The sequence below is a fragment of the Mytilus californianus genome, unplaced genomic scaffold (genome assembly GCF_021869535.1).
Source record: "Mytilus californianus isolate M0D057914Y unplaced genomic scaffold, xbMytCali1.0.p SCAF_7, whole genome shotgun sequence".
In the NCBI taxonomy this organism is placed as follows: domain Eukaryota; kingdom Metazoa; phylum Mollusca; class Bivalvia; order Mytilida; family Mytilidae; genus Mytilus; species Mytilus californianus.
The window spans coordinates 80,306,843-80,329,324 of record NW_026262723.1 but is presented as its reverse complement, the minus strand read 5'-3'; the positions used below and the strand labels follow the sequence as shown (position 1 = coordinate 80,329,324).

Below are 22,482 nucleotides of genomic sequence, written 5' to 3'. Positions count from 1 at the left end.
GTTTTGGGCAATTACCACAACACTCAATTCCAGCTTTCCCTTTGTGAAATGGAACCTTGTAGTAAAATTTCAGAAAGATCCATACACTTACACACAAGTTATTGTCATGAAACTAGAAAAATGCTTGTTTTTTGCCCCCTTTTGGCCCCTTATTCCTAAAATTTTGAGGCAATTAACCCCAAAATCAATCCCAGCATTGACCCTTTGTGATATGGAATCTTGTGGTACAATGTCAAAGAGATCCATATGCTAACACACAAGTTATGTCTGGAAGTTACAAAAATGCTTATTTTCGGCCCCTTTTTGGCCCCTTATTCCTTAACTGTTGGTACCATAACCCCCAAAATCAATCCCCACCTTCCTATTGTGGTATTGAACCTTATGGTAAAATTTCATAGAGATCCATTCACTTAAACTAAAGTTAGAGTGCGAAAACCATTGTGTATTCGGACGACGACGCCGGACGACGACGACGACGACGACGACGACGCCAACGTCATACCAATATACGACCTCAAAATTTTTTTGCGGTCGTATAAAAATTGATTACTCAACAACTATTTATTGTAAATACACAATGTTTTCACAAAGTTAAGTTTAATGATAACATTTTTGAATTTCATTGATATTTTCCACTTGTATCAAGTTTTGGAAATTATTCCAGAACGAGATTTCAGCGAGACTGAAACATCACAAGAATACATATAATTTGGAGTTTAGTATGGCGTCCATTATCACTGAACTAGTATACATATTTGTTTAGGGGCATGCTGAAGGACACCTCCGGGTGCGGGAGTTTCTCGCTGCATTGAAGACCCATTGGTGGCCTTCGGCTGTTGTCTGCTCTATGGTCGGGTTGTTGTCTCTTTGACACATTCCCCATTTCCATTCTCAATTTTATCCTTAAAAGATGTCCACAAATTTAGTTTTTATTGTCCTTAAAATGTTGCTTAATGTATGAATTCAAAACTTGCACAATTTTTCCCATCAATCAGTAGAAAATTCAGAACACACCAGAAGTATGTCTCAAAATTTACTCATCTGTACAAATTTATGAAATTTTGCATGAATACAAAATTTCATTTTAATCTTAAATAAAATTTCCAATATCTTTTATTACTCTTCTAACAAAATTTCATATTCAGAAATATTACAATCATTTGGTGGCATTTAGGAGAAAGAACAAGACTTTGCTGGCTCAAAGTTAGAATAGTGTGTCTAGGTAGAGGAAAAGTCTTTCCTGTGGACTTACCTTGTGAGCTAGCATGTTAAAAATTTGACTCAGCCTGGCAGGATTAAATCATATTTCCTTGAGAAGTAATGATGCATGTAATATTTGCTACTGGATGCAAAGCAGCATCAATTAAACGATAAGTCAATAGTAACATTCATAATTCTTAAATCTACCCAAATCTTATCACACAGAATGATGTCTGGGTTTTTAAATATGCAATGAAACAGTATTCTGATCCTTTGGAGTCAAAGAAAATAAGGAATCATTTTGCATGTATGTTTCTTTTTCCTTACCTCATGAGCACTAAGTAGAGTTGTAAATTTACATAAGGATATAACAAGATTATCAAAAACATCACTCATTCCATAGTAAGCTGCAATCATGGCACATTTCCTGAAAACAAATTTACATCAATTAGAACATCACTAATTTATAATTTTAAGGTAGTTAGGTAATGCAACTTGAGATATAATTTTTTATTCAAAATTACCAAAATCAAAGTATCACATTTAACACATGGTTTAATGTAGAGATTTTACTGCATCATAAAAGATGTTTGATTCATTGCTTCAAGACCTATAATTACCAGGTAATTTTTTAAATGAATACAATAAATGTCTGATTGAAAAACTACATCAAACAAAGAATATACTTTGAAAAATTGACTTTTAAAAAACATTGGAACAGATACCAGTGATACTAATTTAATTATAACAAGGCTTATCAAGGTTTACCTGAATCCTGTTATGGACTTCTGAATAATGGCTTCTTCACTACTCTTGTCAAAAACAAATGACAAAGCAGCTACTGTTGATCCCCAGGTCAAGTTGAATAGTTCATGATCAAAGGAACCAGGTGGGGCATGTATAAATGTTCCATCTTTTGTTCCTCCTCTCCGTAATAAAACCTATCAACACATAAATAATAGTTCATTTCTTCTTAAATCCTCCTCTACGTAATAAAACCTATCAACACATAAATAATAGTTCATTTCTTCCTAAAATAGGTTTTTATTACATATTTAGTTACTAAACATAAATTATTAATGGCCTGAGAACACAGTTATTAAACCGTAGTGCATTTCTTTTAGACAATAAATGAAAATTAAAAAAATCCCACCTGTGCTTTCTCAATAATATTTTTACAATGTTGTGTACTACTTTTGGAACAAATTATATCAAAATTATACAAAACTTCATTAGCTCTAACTCAAAATATGGACAATTTTATGTTATGGGGGTCTTGAATTCTTTTGACAGCTTCAGACATGCTAATTTTTAACCTTTTTCAGCTGGACCAAATCACTACTTTACTTTATAATTCATGACCCAAATTTTTTTAGTGTAATTTCATCCCCCTACTTGCTATTTGAGGCATAAAACATGAAGAAATAAATTTGGAAGGAGTATGAAAAAAATTGAAACTAATACACTGTTCACAGTAGGGACTAAATTTGTAGACAACAAAAAATCAAAGGACGATGACTGTGTTCCCGGACCTAATACTGTGAAACTAGGAATGTGCCAGAAAGTAATCATCAACCATTTAATTTTTTTCTGTAGATGAAAAAGAAGATATTTGCTTTTGAAAAGTTGCCTGTAAAATTTGCATTTGAGCATAGTGACCGTAAAAATGGAATACAAGGGGAAACAATTCTCTTCAACTTTAAGACAAAGCTCATCATGGTAGGTTATTCTAAGAGAAGTGAATGAAATGTTGAATTACAAATGAATCTTCAGTAATTGTCTATTCTGCATTTAAATAAAAATATATCTGTACCATGTCGAATGGTATAGCTGCCTTGACAGTGTACACACTTACAGCCCTAATTGCCTTAATGTAATGTATTCATATGCCAAGCATAATTTTGACATATTTTTAACTTACAAATTATCAAACCCAAATTCCTATAAAGAACCATCATAAATAAATGGGTAATGTGTCCATGGGACACAGATGTTGCCCCCGCTTGCATATAACATTATTAAGGGACATAACTCAAGAACTGTAAAAGTGACGCTACCCAAATTTGTACCTGATCTGAGTTTTGTGGTAATAAGCATTGTTTATAAGTTTCATAACATTTAGTTGAGGCAAACTTAAGTTAGAGAACAGAAACGAATATTTAAGCAATTTTTCCATTTGTAAAGGGGCATAACTCTAGAACGGTAAAAGTGACACCACCAAAATTCAAACTTGATCTGTATTTTGTGGTAATTAGCATTCTTTATAAGTTTCATAACATTTGGTTGAGGCAAACTAAAGTTAGAGAACGGAAACCAACTTTGGGACATACGGATGTACGTACGGACGGATGGACAGACAAGAGTAAAACTTAATGCCCCCTCTGCTACGGCGGGGGCATAAAAATGTAATTTCTGCTGTAATTTATGCAACCCTATACAAAATAGTATAATCTTAAAGCAGTGATTCTAAAAGGTCAAACTTTTTTTTCTTTTGAAAGGTTATAGCGAAGATTAAACAAACCTTCCACATGTAATTTTCTTTAACCAATCCAGTGTGCTCTGATGGCATAACAATTTCATCATTCCTGAAAGATAAAAATGCATAGGCAAGTTATTGGTATGACTTCTCAATAGAACCAACCTACCCATAACACTAAACTGTTAAAAAATGTCAAGGTCAGTTACTTGAGTCAGACAAATATGCTCATTTTACATTGTACCTATAAATGGTATAAAGTTGACAAAAACTATTAAATCTTATCATGAATATTCAAACTGAAATTACTGAACCTTGATTATGAGGTCGTTTACATTGTCTATTCACCACCATGACAAAAAGAAAATTAAAAAAGTTGCTGGACTTTTTAACATCTACCAGGTAGTGGACAATATTCAAAAACTCGAAAATGGAAGTTTCATGTGTCAAGACAAACTGGAGCCCAAAACTGAAGCAACAACAGACTAAAAACTGTGTGTTTGACTACTTCACTACCTGAAAAAAACTGTGAGAGCCAATAAAACTAAAGACACTTCTATCATCTTATAATGCAAGTCTTTGTACATTACTATCACTGCCACATCATACTAAGGGCTTTGAAGGTGACAAAAGTGTATTCAGATTACCTTATTGCATTATAAATCTCCTCCAACATATCTTGGTCAAAATCTTGACCACCATTACATTTGTTCACATTCTTTTTAAATTCCTATAAAATAAAAATATTTCTGCATTAACAACAGCATGAACATTTAATGATTTTGTCAATTCAAAGTACAAATCAACATTTCCTAAAGTTTTTTTCTTCACTATAGAACATATCTACATTTTTAAATCTGTGATAATGACTGTATCATAGCATTTGTTTCCTTCAGAAATTTTGGTACAGTTTTTAACATACCATATATCAAATTGTTTCTACATAATTTATTTTCTATAGCTGCAAAATCTGTTGGCAATACCTTTTACTATAAACAACCAAAGAAAACTAGGCTGTTGACATATATCTCATATCAGCTGAATGTAAATAACCAGGGAGAACTAGGCCATTGACAAATATCTAATATCAGCTGTAGAATCAATTTATTATTACAGTTTGTACATTATATAAGCGGTAAAAGACAATGATTCTTAAAATATTATAATCAGATAACCAGGCTCTACTTAGTCTAGCTGAATGAGTCTTACAAAATACATTTTGACCTCTTAAAATGTCATTTTAGTTGGGTTTTTTTTTTTAATAGTTGGATTTTTGTCTTATTGGCTTAACCCTCTTATACGTCATAAAACTCACCACATTTGTCATAGGTATATTTTGTTTCTTGGCATTATGATTATGTTGATCAACATTCAGCATAATAATGGCATAGGTTAAAGTAAAAGCTGCATCATAGTTAGCAAATGGTTCTCCATTACTTTTCTGGAAAAAAAAAACATAATTATGGCATAGGTGAAAATAAAGGCTGCATCATAGTTATATGATGATTGTCATCTTATCATATTACATCTCTTTGAATTCATCACCATATAAAACTTTTGAAAACTATTATACTTATTTTTCACAAACAACTGAAAAGCGCTTCAAGACATAAAAATGTGTCTTTTACAAGTGTGAAGGTTTTTTATTGTAGGCTTTACTGTTGTTATAGCAATCAAATCACATCTGATTAAACCCAATGCTTGTAACTCTACTAAATAAAGCTATCAGTCACATTTAATGTTCATTGACTTTCATCACAGAGTTGATCCATCCTGCAAACTGTTAAGTTCACTAGCCTTCTTTTTTATTGTTATTTCATCATTTTTTTCTTTAAAATAATGCATTTCAAAAATTGTTCAACTGGTTTCATTTCTAATACTATAAATTCATAAAATCAATGAGATATTTTTATTAATGAGAAAAATGTGACAGTATCAGTTTGGCAATAATAATAAATTGCTTTGCTGAGCGCAGCTGGATACGACCGCAGATGTCCAACCCTGAAAAGTTGGGCCAAAATGGACACAATATTCACGCTTGGTACAGGACTGAATTTGGATTATAACTAAATTTTTGACACATAATAGGTTTCTGACACAGAATAACTGTAGTCAAAGAACTTCAAATTGGTTATATGATTTGAATTTACATTCAATTTATTGCTTTAGTGCAATACACTATGCTGTTGCGAATTGACCCCCCCTACCAAAAAAAAATTATTTTACCCTGGTTTTTTGCTTTTGTGCAATACACTATGCTGTTGAATATTAACCCCCCACAAAAATATTTGAAGAAATTTTCTTTTAATTTCTGAAATCTGAAATGAGAAAAATTGTCCCCCCTCCATTTTTTTTCACCTCCCCCCTTTCCCTTATTCCCCAAAAAAATTCTTTCCCTCAAGATATGGTCAGTATCTCAATTCAAATTTCTAATGCAGTTTGCAACCAAAATTACCCATTTAAATACATCATAAAAGTTTTAAAATATAAAATGACATACATAGTCGTGGCTAAAATTAATATTAATTAATAGTAACTGCTAAAAATTAATTGACAGCTAATCACCTCAAGACAATCATCATTTCTTAATACATAATTTACAAGCAGTGTAAGGGAGGTAATGAAACAGTGTTCTTTAATTTGAATTGGATTACCTCCCTTACACTGCTTTTAAATTGTCTCAATTGTCCTTTAACCAGAAAAACCCTTGTTTTTCCCCTTTTTTTGCCCCTAATAACTAAATGGTTTGAGCCATAACCCCCCAAAGTCAATCCTAACCATCCCTTTGTTGTATGGAAGTTTGTGGTATAATTTCAGAGAGATTCACACACTTGAACACAAGTTATTGTCTGGAAACTACAAAAATGCTTATTTGGGCCCCTTTTATGGCCCCTAATTCCTAAACAGTTAGGACCATAACCCTCAAAATCAATCCCAACCTTCCTCTAGTGGTTATAAACCTTGTGTTAAAATTTTATTGATTTCTATTTACTTATACTAAAGTTATTATCCGGAAACCATCTGTCTTCGGACGACGCTGACGACAACGTGATACCAATATACGACCAAAAATTTTTTAATTTTTGCGGTCGTATAAAAACTTGCATTCATAATTTCAGTAGTGATTATCCTTCATAAAAATTTTGTAGCAGCATTAATTAGATCTAGCAGTTTTGCACACATTAATTTCTGAATTCACATTATTATAATAGATCTGTAGATTGTGCAAATCATTATTTTATTTTCACATGTATTTCAACTCACCGACCAATGTTCTGAAAAGTGTTCTATTAAATAAGATATAACAGGAGCTTCTCCTGGAAGTCGGAATGCCTCTAGATACAACCTTAATGCTTCATCAAGTCTTAAATCTTCAAAGTGGAATGACCTATAAAAAGTATACACATAAACTATTAGTCAGTTAAGCACTTTTGTAGATACATTTATATCTACAGCCAACCAATCCATATGTGTAGCTACAAGTTGATTCAATTGTAAAATAAAGTCAAGAACTTCCTTAGAACTTAAACTTTAAAATTTTGGTTTCAAACATGCAGCCATTTAAAATGTGTTACCACAATATACAACAAATAATTGTTACATTCTTTATTCATGGAATAAAAAGTAATAATGTTAGTAAGTCATTTATTTATCTGATCAAAACTAATATGGAATATATTCTCTGCTTCTCTGTTATTTTAGAGTTTATTGTCATCTATTTATTCAGAACTAGTCAGATTTAAATATATAGGTTAATACCTAATTGATAGCCTTTAAATACTAGCCAGTCACCATTTTCTCTGACATACAAGTGTCTACTAATCAAATAACTTATTATTAACAGAGTTCCTATGCTTACGTGACAAAAGCTTTGAGGACTTCACCATTAGTCTTCCTACTGATATATTCTCCAATCTGTGCTTTATCTAAACGTGGGTTTTCTTTCAGGAAGATAACAACTTCATTAGGATCCAGTGGAGATTTTAGATATCCTTGTTCTTGTAAATACTGAATACCTTTGGCAGGCTTTACATTAAATTGTTTTGTTCCTTCATAATACACCTGTAATAAATAATCTCTTTATATTAGTTACAAGAAGTTCATTGCTATTAAAGTGTATGGAAACTCATTGTTTTAATAATTATGAAAAAAGGCACTTTTGAAAACTAGTTGCACAAACGTAGCATTGGAGCAAATGAGTTGTCATGCAAAAGGAAACAATGTTTTGTTGCTAACAGATTTCTACCATGTCTAAGATAAGCAATTTTCGCCTAACATATAATGGTCAGATAATTTATTGCAATATTCTGAATGTTGACCTTCAATGAATTTGGCTATACCATTTAGGTCCCTTTGTTTATATATAGCTCCTCACTTATTTGGATATCTATACATCCTTGGCTTCCATAGTGTGTGTTTGACCAATCCTGGTGAAGCCTTATCCAGAAAAACCACTTTGGATGCATGAAACTTACAAAGTATTATTTTCATTTTCTGATACAATAAATTCAGGCTAATTAATCATGTCACAATAGTAAACTGTATCTACTACTATTGGTATATCATTAAAAAGAGACAGAATGTGTTTTATGTCTACCATCAGAGAAATCTGGATAATTTAAGCAATTAAGTCAAGTTCTACTGTAATGACCAAAAAGTCCTAACATTTTATTAATAAATCAAAAGTTTAGATATGAAATTGAAATTTGCACATATACATTTTTTCCTATTATTTATAATCATACCTTCTTTTTATGTCTTGTGGATGCTATCTCATCTGAAGTGGGAACTTTTTCTTCTGTTACCTTCATTCTGTTCTGTCTGACATTTTGGTTCTTCTTTACATTTATTTCTTTACTTATTTTTGAATCTACCAAATAATAATTGAGAAGTTATAGGTCCACTATAGAGCCAAAATTCAACTTTATACAAAAAATGTATCCTTTTTTTTTGATTTTTTCAATGAACTGGTACTTCTTTAAGAATAGCTATTTACTGGTAATATTTGATTTAATAGGAATAACTTTCTAAACAATCATTATAATAATATTATGTCGTAGGTTTTTTTTACTAATTTATGTCAAAATACATTTAGTGATGAAAAAGTTTCATCTTTTTTAGATTTAAGTTGGACTAACTTGTTTCTAATCCTTTTTGTGGTATTTTGCAAATAAAATGTGTTTAAACTAATCTTTTTGTTTGCAAGACATATCTTAATGATGTAAAAGTGAGAAAATGCATGTTTTTCAAAAACTACCTGTTCCAAGTTCAATAAATAAACAGGCTTTCCCCTCTTATTGGGCCAAACTTCCAAAATTCCATTATCATTCAATGTGGTACAAGATGATAAAATATAGAAATGGACATTGTTTATTGCTTAATGTTGTACTGTAGAAAAGTCTACAATTTATAACATGTAATTCAGCATAATAAATCAAACTAAAACATTAATAATAACTTATTGTTTTATAATGACCTTGTTTGGAGGTCGATCCTTCAGTGTTTACTTCTAGTTCTGTTGTCTGATTTTCTTTTAATGCTGAAAAAATAGAATAAATCATCTTTGAACATAAATTGTGGTAAACATGCAAATTTTTTTTCATCAGTTTCATTCAATAAGAGCTAAGACTGCAGTGATATGGTCTCTGAAATTCAATATAGACTAAATGTATTCTGTTGATATGTATGTATCTTTTATTCTTGAATCTGACAATTAAGTAAATTACATACCAGTGCTTTCAGTCTTCTGTTTAGCCAATATTCTGTTGTAGCAATGAGGTTCTATACAATCTATTATGGACAGCAGAGCATCTAGTGACAGTAAATGGGTCGAGAACAGTCCTTGTACTGGGAATGCATTCTGAAATAGACCAATATATATCATTCTACGTTCTTTTATCAATCCACATACATGATCCATTGGTTTTCACTTCAAAGATATTATATGATATTATTAATTTGTATATTTTAACTAATTTGATTCGTTCAGGGATAGTCACATGTTAAACTATATTTTCGAAGGTAGATAGAAAACGGCGGATAGCAAAAAGCATATTGCACGGTTATTTTTAGAATATCTAAAAACTGATATACTTTGTGACGTCATGTGATGAATTTCATGATATTGTTAAAAGTTTTTTAAAATTGTATATTTATGATCGATTATTTGAAGAAAAAAATATTCAAATACATAAAATGTACAAAAAAAAAAACCATAAAAAATAAATGAAATAACAACTATTATGTTGTTATTGTCTAGGAGACAATATGATATCTATTAAATTTCGACAAAATCAAATGATCGACTATACTACACTGACGATTATGATACAAATATGGTGGGAAATTAATAATATAACAATTATAGCCTTTGTATGAGGTCAATACAGGATATATCGACCAAATGAAGTATATCAACCTCCAACTTCGTCCTCAGTCAATATACTTCTTTCAGGTCAATGTATCCTTGTATGAACCTCATACAAAGGCTCTAATTGTATAATATCATTAATCGAATATTTTTAAGGATTTGTGATTCGTTAAAACTTGATGACATGGACTTTTGTATTTACTCAGTTGGCATGCCAATACTGTTGTGTTCAGCTTTTTGTAGGTCAAAAACAGCATATTGCATAGGGCATACAGCATGTTACTAAAAATACATTCTAGAAATCCCCAATTTTACATTGTTCATGCAATAGTTGTTGATTAATAATATAACAATTGTAGCCTTTGGTTGAGGTCAATGGGATGTTATATTGACCTAGAGAAGCATATTGACCTCGGACTTCATCCTCGGTCAATATGCTGCTCTTAGGTCCATATAACTACGTATCGACCTCATACAAAGGCTATAATTGTATAATATTACTTAAGATGATGTATAAATATGTCTAAAAAATAAGATAACCTGGTCACTTTACATTGTAACTGTAAAAAGTCAATAATCCAACATTAAGTAGTGTCTTTGTAATCTACTGTGTGGTTGTATTGGTGTTTTTGTTTTGAGATTAACTCTTGGCAAACGCCAGACAAATTGACCAATGGTTCACTGAAAATCACAGTCTACTCTAATGACAAGGATAGTGATAAAAAATATGCAAAGAAATTTGCCACTATTTCTTTTTTGAGTTTTCAGCTTTTAGGGATGCATAAGCAGAGGCAGATATTTGATAAGTTCAATCTAAGATCAACCTTCTAAAATACTATGTTATGCAACATGAAACATAAGTAATATCTTATATTAAACTTAGAGTAACTTGAATTTACATTTATATCAGAACTTTGCCATATGTAATATCATCTAAATCATGTGTGGCCTATTTATTTTCTAGCCCAAAACATTTCTCAATATAAGTCATACAACTTCACAATTGACATGTTGCAAAATTACAGAAATGATGTTTCAAACTGACTGACTAACTTCCTGTTAATTGATAATACTAATATTTGGCAAGATCCTACTAGACTTATTGTTCATTATAATTTTGTTTTATTCTATTATTGTTATGTCTTACATTTTTCTGATAAATTTTTGAAAATTTTCTTTTGTGTAATATATTTTTCATTATTACTTAAATTTTTTTTTATCTTCAATTATTGCTTACAAATTTCTCTTAGCTTCAATTACTACTTGATTAATTTCTTTTATCTTCAATCATTACTTTTTTAATTTCTTTCATCTTCAATTATGAATCGAATAATTTCTTTCATTTTTAATTATTAGTTGATTAGTTTCTTTCATCTTCAATTATGAATTGATTAATTTCTTTCATCTTCAATTATGAATTAATTACTCCCTTTTATCTATACTAATTAATTTAATGCATTGTGCTAGAATCTTTTAATGTTACCTTGCAGGAAGTAACAAAAGTGAGAAGATTTCAGTACAAACACAAGCCCAACACAAGCTAACTTTAATATTGAGTAAATTGTAAAGATATATATACAGGACCATATTTTGGTAAAGGTTATTCAAATCAATTCACAAGTCTCCTAACCTGAATACTACCAATACAATAATGGAATACTCTACTGTCCTATACTATGCTCAGCAGCTCAAGACCTTACTCACAGCACATGACCAAGCAATTACTCAACTCAATTTATTGGATGGTAAAATCCAGAAACTAGACCATTACTTGTTTACAGCAGACATCAATAGCAGTCATGGTTACAGTAAACATCTGATGACTCAAAAGTCAATTACACTTGGTATCCGTAAGATGTACAACCAATATAGAGAGAAGAAATGGAACCAAGTCCAAGAGTTATCTACCCTTATCATGAAGTCTGCCAACTCCACGCCTTCATCTACTGAGAGCACACCAGAGGGACCACCACGTCGTTCACAATATGACATCGACACTACTGTACAGTCACTGTCAGAAGATTTTTGTGCATTCTCCAGAGACTGTTAATTTAATTGTGAATTTTTATTGTATCGTAATCTAGTGCTTTGAAGTATGAATTGTTATTTATTTGACATTGTTGGTATTTTATATAAATAAAATTAATGAAAATAATATTTTTTTAAGTTAAAATTGTCTGCCAGAAGTAAGAGACACAATAATACCATCTGTGTAAATTAATACACCCATATCTAAAAGAGAGTGATAATATATAAGAATGTGTTTATTAAAGAAACTTCATTACAACAGTAAAGCTATACTGGACAAGATTGCTGGGCCATAGTGAAAGTGTCATTATTGTACAATAGACATAATATGGTAAAAGTAGCATAACTCCAATACAAATGGTCAGATCAAAATGACAGTATAATATGGTCAACTACACATGATAGCAAACAATCCTACCAAGTATCAGAGCTTTCTATAAAACAGTCTGAGAGGACATGCTTTCACTAGGTGTTATTGTCACACTACTAAAAAAAAGTCCCATAACTCCAATACAAATGGTCAAATCAAAACGACGGTATAATATGATCAAATTCACATGATGGTATGAAAACATTATAGTCAAAGTCCTTTTACTCCTGTAAAAAAATATTGGGTTCTACACAGAGTCAACAACACATGATGGCAAACAATTCTACCAAATATTAGTGTTTCCTACAGGAGGTTTAGGAAGGGCATTGTGTCCTGCCACCTTACTTGATTGTGTCCTGCCACGTTTTCTTGATTCCCTGCCCCTTTTTTTTAATGTTGGCGCCATGCCCCTTTTCCATTTTATTTACAATGCCCTGTTGTAATCTAAGATCAGTCCTGCGATACTTCTTTAAATAAGAACATTTCAAATTATTTCCCTTTGGACCAAATAAAAGTTTTGATGGTCATCATTTTATATTTGACCACTTTTCAGTCATTTGAGATATCAGATTGGATTTGAATTTAAGAAGGCTTTCTTACTGTCAAAATAAAGAGATTAGCTGGTATAGTTTTGATTGTGTCTATTCTCTGACAATTTGATTATTAAGGGCAATAATAAACAAGAGTGCACACGCTGAAATGTCTCGCCTTCTTTACTAATCATTGATATTATGTTAATAGTCCTAAATATAAAGCTTTACTACAACTATTACATAAACTTAACATGATCCAAGAAAATGAGGTCAAGGTCATATAAACCAAACAAGAAATACATGTACACCTTACAATCATTCAATACACTAAATATAGTTGACCTATTGTTTATAGTTTCTAAGATACAGACTTAACCAGGGCTTCCAAAAAATATTTGAGCCTGCCAGACAATTATTTTTTGTCTTATCCCAATTCTAATCCCTTAAGACTTAGTAACAAAAGGCAACCATAGTTATCAGTTGGGCATCATATAAATAATTTATGATTGTCACAAAAATTGGTATTTGACTTGATTTTAAATATAAATTTGATGTTCTGGCGTTAACTGTTAAATTGACAGTGCACCATTCGAAGTGTGCAACATCAGCGTACTGATATCTGCCTAAGACTCTTTATTTTTGCAAAATTACGCTTTCAATAACTTGACACTTTCGTTTTTAAAAAGTACATATTCCTAAAACCAGATGTTGACTTAACAATGGTAAAACACGGACCAGAGACGGATACATAAAATCCGTGTACGTTTACACACACAATTGAGTCTAAGTAGCTCTTTCAGCATTATTTCTATAGTTAAATACTCGAAATGGACATTAGATAAAGGTATCAATGATACTTTTTGCATTTTTGAAAATTCAGATGCAGAATTAAATCTCACACCTGCGTACCAGTGTACTAGTTCAAACTACGTGGTTCTGATGATTTTTCACTTTAAACCTTTATTACTACCTTTTTAAATTTTCATCAAATCACATTTATTTACGTTTTCTGGTAATCTGAATCTTGTTGATTAAATATATAAGATGCAAACCGCTGATATTTAAGAAAATAACTTTTAATAGACCGATCGATGTCCGGTACAAAATAGTTTACCTGTTGTCTGAACAGGTAAAATCAGCTGTCAGAGAACTAATTAACCTTGATTGTAATGAGAGGGTATTAAAGTATGGTTTGTTTTGATCGTAATTATTGATCATGTCACTTATATGACCGGAAATGTGTGGCTGTTTAAGGCTAAAGGTCAGGTCAAAAAGATCACATAAACTTTAATTTTTTTTCTGAACTATGTTAATTTGTCCAAATCAGTCTCGGCACAACAAGTCATGTAATTTATCGGACTTGTCCGGAAAATACGACCGTTTTGGAAGCCCTGGACTTAACCAAGAAAACTAAACATTGACCAATGAACCATGAAAATGAGGTCAAGGTCAGATGAACCATGCCAGGCAGACATGTAAAGCTTGCAATCCTTGCATACAACAAATATAGTTGACCTATTGCTTATAGTATTAGAAAAACAGACCAAAACACAAAAACTTAACACTGAGCAATGAACCGTGATATGAGGTCAAGGTCAAATAAAACCAGCATGACTGACATGTACATCATAAAATATTTCCATTCACCAAATATAGATGACCTATTGCATATAGTATTAGAAAAAAGACCATGTCTCAAAAACTTAACTTTGACCACTGAACCATGAAAATGAGGTCAAGGTCAGAAGACACAAGCCAGCTAGACATGTACACCTTACAATCATTCCATACACTAAATATAGTAGACCTATTGCATACAGTATAAGAAAAACAGACCAAAACAAAAAAAACTTAACTATAACCACTGAACCATGAAAATGAGGTCAAGGTCAGATGACACCTGCCAGTTGGACATGTACACCTTACAGTCCTTCCATACACCGAATGTGCTAGACCTATTGCTTTTAGTATCTGAGATATGGACTTGACCACCAAAACTTAACCTTGTTCACTGATCCATGAAACGAGGTCGAGGTCAAGTGAAAACTGTCTGACGGGCATGAGGACCTTGCAAGGTACGCACAAACCAAATATAGGTATCCTATTACTCATAATAAGAGAGAAATTAACATTACCATAAATCTTAACTTTTTTTTCAAGTAGTCACTGAACCATGAAAATGAGGTCTTGGACAATGGACATGCGGCAGATGGAAACTTCGTAACATAAGGCATCTATATACAAAGTATGAAGCATCCAGGTCTTCCACCTTCTAAAATATAAAGCTTTTAAAAAGTAAGCTAACGCTGCCTCCACCAGATCACTATCCCTATGTTGAGCTTTCTGCAACAATAGTCGCAGACTCGACAAAAACCATTTCATGAAAGATAATTAGTCATTCACAGGTTAACTGATAAGGTTTTAGTTCCAAAAATCAACACTTTTTCAATCATAGAGAAAAAAACCAACAAAATTAACTAATAAATGAAAATGAATGGCTTAAAAAAAATTCTAAAAATATGAGCCAAGGTAATGGTAGCTTTAAGACAGGTATAAACATGTCAGATCCAAAAGGTTTTTGGCACTAATTCTTTTGTTGAGTTAAAAAGTAATGCATGTGCTCCTAACTGATTCTATTAGCTTAGTCTTACTTTAGAAGTAATAACTTTATTACAAATAAAGAGCTGCGCCATGAGCGCATGATATGCACTTCGCATCATATCGGAAATTTATAAAAAACTGAAGGGAGGTTATTTTAATAGATATAAACCAGTCATCAAAGTTTCATGAAAACTGCTCAAAGCACTTTTAATTTATTGTCTGAAAACTGGAAAATCACCCCTTTTTGTTAATGAATAAAACCCCAGAAACGTAAAATCTAAAATTTATAAAAATAGAGAAGTAATAGTCAATAGATATAAACAATTCACCAAAGTTTCTTGAAAACTGCTCAAAGCATTTTTGAGTTATTGTCAGAAAACTGGAAAATCCCCCCTTTTTAATGAATAATACCCTATAACTCGGAAAGGTAAAATCTAAAATTCATAAAAATCTAAAGGGGGCTCACGTCAATAGATATAAATAATTCACCAAAGTTTGATGCAAATTGGTTAAAGGGTTTTTGAGTTATTGTCCGACATGTTGACGACTGACTCACGGTATACCATAATACGTCCCGTAAACTGGGGTATACAAAGAATTAAAACAGTATCTTTATATAATATCTTTATCTCTTAACAGCAAATATGAAACAATGGTATACTGCAAATCGAAAAAAAAATTCCGCCATCTTTTTTTCAGGATTTACTAGCAAAATCGAAATTCATGCTGTTTAAAATTCTTGATTTCACCTTGACCTATACAAATTTTTCATAATTGATTTGGAAAATGTTATCTTACATCAAATTTAAAATGAATTGAAACTGCATTCATATCAAAACATTCTCATACTTTATATCATCTAAATCTTGTGTGATTTTTTTATTCAAGAAACATTTCTCAGTACAAGTCATATAACTTAACAATTTACATATTGCAGAATTTCAGAATTGATGTTTCAAACTGACTGACTAACTTACTGTATATTACTATTATTATAATATTAAGCAGGTAACTTACAAGAATTATTGTTTATTATAAGGTGATTTACATAACCCTTGTGATTGAGGTGGCTGTGTGTGTTTGTGTTGTATTATAATATATATTATTAAGATATAAATATTGTGTATATTAAATGCTAACAAATTTAAAGGTGTACATGGCATATGACATTCATTATAATTCCTTTTTCTACTACTAAATAGAGTTTAATGGTGACTACCCTTGCAGGTATTGCGCCAGATTACCTTCAAGGGTAGTCGCCATTAAACTCTATTCCTTTTTGTTCAATTCTATAACTTTTATGTGTTTTTTTTTCATTATTCTTATTACTAAATTTGTTTTTCTTAAAATATTGCTTACAGATTTCTCTTAGCTTAAATTACTACTTGATTAATTTCTTTCATCTTTAATTATTACTTATTAATTAATTTCTTTCATCTTCAATTTATGACTTGATTAATTTCTTTCATCTTCAATTATGAATTGATTAATTTCTGCCATCTTTAATTATGAATTAATTACTCCCTTTAATCTATACTAATTAAGTTAATGCTTTGTGTTAAAATCTTTTTATGTTACCTTCCAGGAAGAAAAAAAAGTGAGAAGATTTCAGTACAAACACAAGCCCAATCCAAGCTAACTTTAATTTTGAGTAAATTGTAAAGATATATATACAGGACCATAATTTGGGTAAATTATTCAAATCACTGAACAAGTCCTCTCACAAACATACTACCAATACAATAATGGAATACTCTACTGTCCTATACTATGCTCAGCAGCTCAAGACCTTACTCACAGCACATGACCAAGCAGTTACTCAACTCAATTTATTAGATGGTAAAATCCAGCAACTAGACCATTACTTGTTTACAGCAGACATCAATGGTAGTCATGGTTACAGTAAACATCTGATGACTCAAAAGTCAACAACACTTGGTATCCGTAAGATGTACAACCAATACAGAGAAAAGAAACGGAACCAGATCCAAGAGTTATCTACCCTTATTATGAAGTCTGCCAACTCCACTCCTTCATCTACTGAGAGCACACCAGAGGGACCACCACGTCGTACACAATATGACAACGACACTACTGTACAGTCACTGTCAGAAGATTTTTGTGTATTCTCCAGAGACTGCTAATTTCATTGTTAATTGTTGTCATTATGTTGTAATCTAGTGCTTCGTACTGTTTAATTGTTAATTGTTGGACATTGTTGACATCTTATATAAATAAAAATAATGAAAAATTATTGTTTTAAGATTAAGTTTTATCAGTCTGCCAGAATTAAGAGGTACAGTAATCCCATCTGTGTAAATTAATACACCCATATCTTAAAGAGAGTGATAATATATGAGAATGTATTTACTTAAGAAACTTCATACCTTAGTAACATTTTGCTGTACTCAACAAGACTGCTACTAACAAAATATCCCCTGCACTGTATAAATGAGGTATTGAATTCTGTGTTACAATGTGTCATTTTGGTACAATAGACAAAATATGGAAAAAGAAGCACAACTCCAATACAAATCTTCAAATCAAATTGCCAGTATTATATGGTCAACTGTATATGATAGCAAACAATCCTACCAAGAATGAGAGCTTTCTATAAAACAGTCTGAGAGGACATGCTTTCACTAGGTGTTATTGTTACGATACTAAAAAAAGGTCAAAGTCCCATAACTCTTGTAAAAATAGTCAAATCGAAAAGGCAATACAATTTGGTCAACTACACGTGATGACAAACAATACTACCTAGCATAAAAGTTTTCACATTTCTGTCAAATGGCCTCAGAGGAATTGCATTCACAAAATGTTTATGCACAATACTTTAAAAAATAGTCAAAGTCATATTACTCTTGTCCAAATAATTGAATTGAAATGGTGCTACAATATGGCCAACAACACATGATAGAAAACAATCTCATCAATTATGAGAGCTTTCTATAAAATGGGCTTAGAGCACATGAGTTCACAAGTTGTTAATGCGAATTGGTCAAAGTCCCATAACTCCAGTAAAAATAGTTGAATCAAAATGGTGCTACATTATTGTCAACTTCACTTGATGCCAAACAATCCTACAAAGTATTAGTGTTTCCTACAGGAGGTTTTGGGAGGGCATGGAGCCCTGATTCATTTTCTTGACACCCTCCCCTTTTTGAAAAAAAATGTTGGCACCATACCCCTTTTCCATTATATATAATAACACCCTGTCATAATTTAAGATCACTTCTTTTAATAAGACAATTTCAAATTATTTCCTTTGGAACAACTTAAAATTTTAATGGTCTACATTTGATATTTTCATGTTTAAGTATGACCACTTGAACTGTTAAGTCAGTCAAGACGTCAGATTGGATGTGAATTTATGACGGCTATATTACTGGTGTAATCTAAATAAATTTAAATTTAAGAGTAAAGCTGATATAGTTTTCGTTGCATCTATTCTCTGACAAATTGCTTAGTAAGGGAGATAATAAAAAAAACTTTTTCATGAAAGATAATTAGTAATTTACAGGTTAACTGATAAAGTTTTAGAACCAAAACTCAACACCGTCTCTACCAAATAGAAAAAAAAACAACCAAAATTAACTAAATAAAATGTGGATAGTGTCCACATGTGGACACAGAAGATGCCCCCGCTTGCATATCATATAGTTATAAAGGGACATAACTGAAGAACGGTAAAAGTGACGCTACCCAAATTTGAACTTGATTTGAGATTTGTGGTAATAAGATCTAATAAGCATTGTGTGTAAGTCTCATAACAATTGGTTTAGGCTAACTTAAGTAGAGAACAGAAACTAAAAATTCAGCAATTTTTCTATTTGTAAACACACATAACTCTAGAACGGTTGTGTATAAGTTTTATAACATTTGGTTGAAACAAACTAAAAAATTCAGCAATTTTTATATTTATAAAGGGACATAACTCAAAAATGGTAAAAGTGTTGCCACCTTATTTTGTACTTAATCTGTATTATGTAGTAATAAGCATTGTGTATAAGTTTCATAACATTTGGTTGAGGCAAACTAAAGTTAGAAAATGGAAACAAAAAATTTGTACTTGATCTTAGTTTTGTGGTAATGAATATTGTGTATAGGTTTCATAATGTTTGGTTGGGGCAAACTTAAGTTACAGAATGGAAACTAAAAATTTTGCAATCTTTTGATTTATAAAGGGGCATAACTCAATAATGGTTAAAGTGACACTACCCAAATTCAACTTGATCTGTGTTTTATCAGTGGAAGTCAAAATTAAACATTGCATTGTATAAAGCATTGATTGTAGTTGATTCAACTATTATCATGGACAAAGGAAGATAACTCCAATTTTAAAAATTACTTGATATTTAGAAGAAAATAAAATTTTTTGCAATTTTTCCATTTATAAAGGGGCATAACTCTAGAACGGTTAAAGTGACTCCACCAAAATTCAAACTTGATCTGTGTTTTGTGGTAATAAGCATTGTGTATAAGTTTCATAACATTTGGTTGAGGCAAACTCAAGTTAGAGAACGGAAACCAATGTTGGGACGTACGTACAGACGGACAAGGGTAAAACTTAATGCCCCCACCGCTAAGGCGGGGGCATAAAAAGAAAATGACTACCCTAAATAATTTTGGGTAAAGCTATGAGCCAAGATAATGGTAGCTTTCAGACAGGTATAAACATGTCAGATTCAAAAGGTATTTGGCACTGACTGATTCTTTTGTGGAGTTAAAACAATGCATATGCTCCTGGCCTTGTAAGTCTTGACACTGTTACAACACAACCTTAGACACTCCGGGATCCAGTAAAGTTTATAACTGGAGTTATTGATTAAAATGAGCCAGTTGCACTATCAAGATTCTTTTAGCTCTAGAAGTAATAACTGTACTACAAAAAGGAATTAAATCAGTATCCTACTATACATATCTTTATCTCTTAACAGTAAATATGAAACAATGGTATACTGTAAATTGGGATATTTTTGCGCCATCTATTTTTCACTATATACCAACAAAATCTAAATTGATGATGTTTTGAATTTGCAATATAGGGGTGTTCTATATAAATTTTTCATAAATAATTTGAATATATTCACTTATATTAAATTTAAAACAAGAGGCTGTCAGATTGACAGCAAACCGGATTTTCCTGCATGAAAATGATATTTCATGCCCCCTCTGCCTGCATTCATATCAAAACATTTTTAAAGGTTATATCATCTCAATTATATGTTATTTTTTGGTTCAAGAAACATTTCTCAATATACGTCATATAATTTCACAATTTACATATTGCAGAATTCCAGAAATGATGTTTCAAACTGACTGACCAACATACTGTTTATTACTAATACTAATATTTGGCAAGTAACTTACTATAATTATTGTTTATTTTAATGTGATTTACAATACCTTTGTAATTTCTGTGACTGTGAGTGTTTGTCTTGTATTTTAACATATAAATATTGTAAGTATGAATATGCTAAAAAAAATAATTAAAGGAGTACATGGCATATGGTGTCCATTATAGCTAAACTTACTTTTTTTCAATTCTATAATTTGTGTCTTACATTTTTCTGATTTATATTTTTTAAATTATTATTTAAAAATTTCTATTATTCTTTAATTTATAATTACATGAAAATTACATTGATCTTCAATTGTTGCTTACAAATCTCTCTCACTTTCAATTATTGCTTACAAATTCCTCTTACTTTCAATTATTGCTTACAAATTCCTCTTACTTTCAATTATTGCTTACAAATTCCTCTTACTTTCAATTATTGCTTACAAATTCCTCTTACTTTCAATTATTGCTTACAAATTCCTCTTACCTTCAATTATTACTTAATTAATTTCTTTCATCTTTAATCATGAATTGATTAATTTCTTTCATCTTCAATTATGAATTGATTAATCTCTTTTATCTATACTAATTAAGCTAATGCTTTGTGGTTAAAATGTTTTGATGTTAACTGAATGGAAGTACCAAAAGTTAGAAGATTTCAGTACAAACACAAGCCCAACCCAAGCTAACTTTAATTTTGAGTAAATTGTAAAGATATATATATATACAGGACCATATTTTGTGAAAGGTTATTCAAATCACTTCACAAGTCTCCTAACCTGAATACTACCAATACAATAATGGAATACTCTACTGTCCTATACTATGCTCAGCAGCTCAAGACCTTACTCACAGCACATGACCAAGCAGTTAATCAACTCAATTTATTAGATGGAAAAATCCAGAAACTAGACCACTACTTGTTTACAGCAGACATCAATGGTAGTCATGGTTACAGTAAACATCTGATGACTCAAAAGTCAACAACACTTGGTATCCGTAAGATGTACAACCAATATAGAGAGAAGAAATGGAACCAAGTCCAAGAGTTATCTACCCTGATCATGAAGTCTGCCAGCTCCACTCCTTCATCTACTGAGAGCACACCAGAGGGACCACCACGTCGAACACAATATGACGACACTACTGTACAGTCACTGTCAGAAGATTTTTGTGTATTCTCCAGAGACTGTTAATTTAATTGTTAATTGCTACCACTGAATTGTAATCTAGTGCTTTGAATTTTTATCTATTTGACATTGTTGGTAACTTGTATAAATTAAAATAATGAAAATTTAATTGCTTTTTATCAGTAAGACATATGATAATGCCAATCTGAGTAAATTAATACAACCTTATCATAGAATATGTGGTTGACAAGATAAAATAATATGACGAAAACAAAAAAATCACTTGTTCAGTAAAACTTTGTGATAAATTTAGAAGCAGTATGATATTGATTTTTATGTTAATAATAAAATTTCTTATATTTTAGATACTCCTTTCTATTTCCATTAATTGCACTGCTATTGAAGTATAACTAATTTAAACAAAACACAA

At 31.2% G+C, this 22,482-nt stretch overlaps 1 protein-coding gene across 4 annotated transcripts in view; it reads right to left on the bottom strand.

Moving 5' to 3' along the window:
* LOC127709822 (Golgi-specific brefeldin A-resistance guanine nucleotide exchange factor 1-like) overlaps nucleotides 1–22,482 on the bottom strand; it is a 78,518-nt gene that overhangs the window by 35,424 nt on the left and 20,612 nt on the right. For all 4 annotated transcript variants that reach the window (XM_052215480.1, XM_052215482.1, XM_052215483.1 and 1 more), the window contains exons 14-23: nucleotides 9,407–9,536; nucleotides 9,153–9,215; nucleotides 8,422–8,546; nucleotides 7,536–7,738; nucleotides 6,941–7,064; nucleotides 4,992–5,117; nucleotides 4,324–4,406; nucleotides 3,722–3,785; nucleotides 1,969–2,141; nucleotides 1,528–1,627 (exon numbers count right to left, since the gene is read on the bottom strand). In XM_052215480.1, coding sequence (XP_052071440.1) covers nucleotides 1,528–1,627; nucleotides 1,969–2,141; nucleotides 3,722–3,785; nucleotides 4,324–4,406; nucleotides 4,992–5,117; nucleotides 6,941–7,064; nucleotides 7,536–7,738; nucleotides 8,422–8,546; nucleotides 9,153–9,215; nucleotides 9,407–9,536 — 1,191 coding nt within the window. The remainder of the gene's footprint in view (nucleotides 1–1,527; nucleotides 1,628–1,968; nucleotides 2,142–3,721; nucleotides 3,786–4,323; nucleotides 4,407–4,991; nucleotides 5,118–6,940; nucleotides 7,065–7,535; nucleotides 7,739–8,421; nucleotides 8,547–9,152; nucleotides 9,216–9,406; nucleotides 9,537–22,482) is intronic.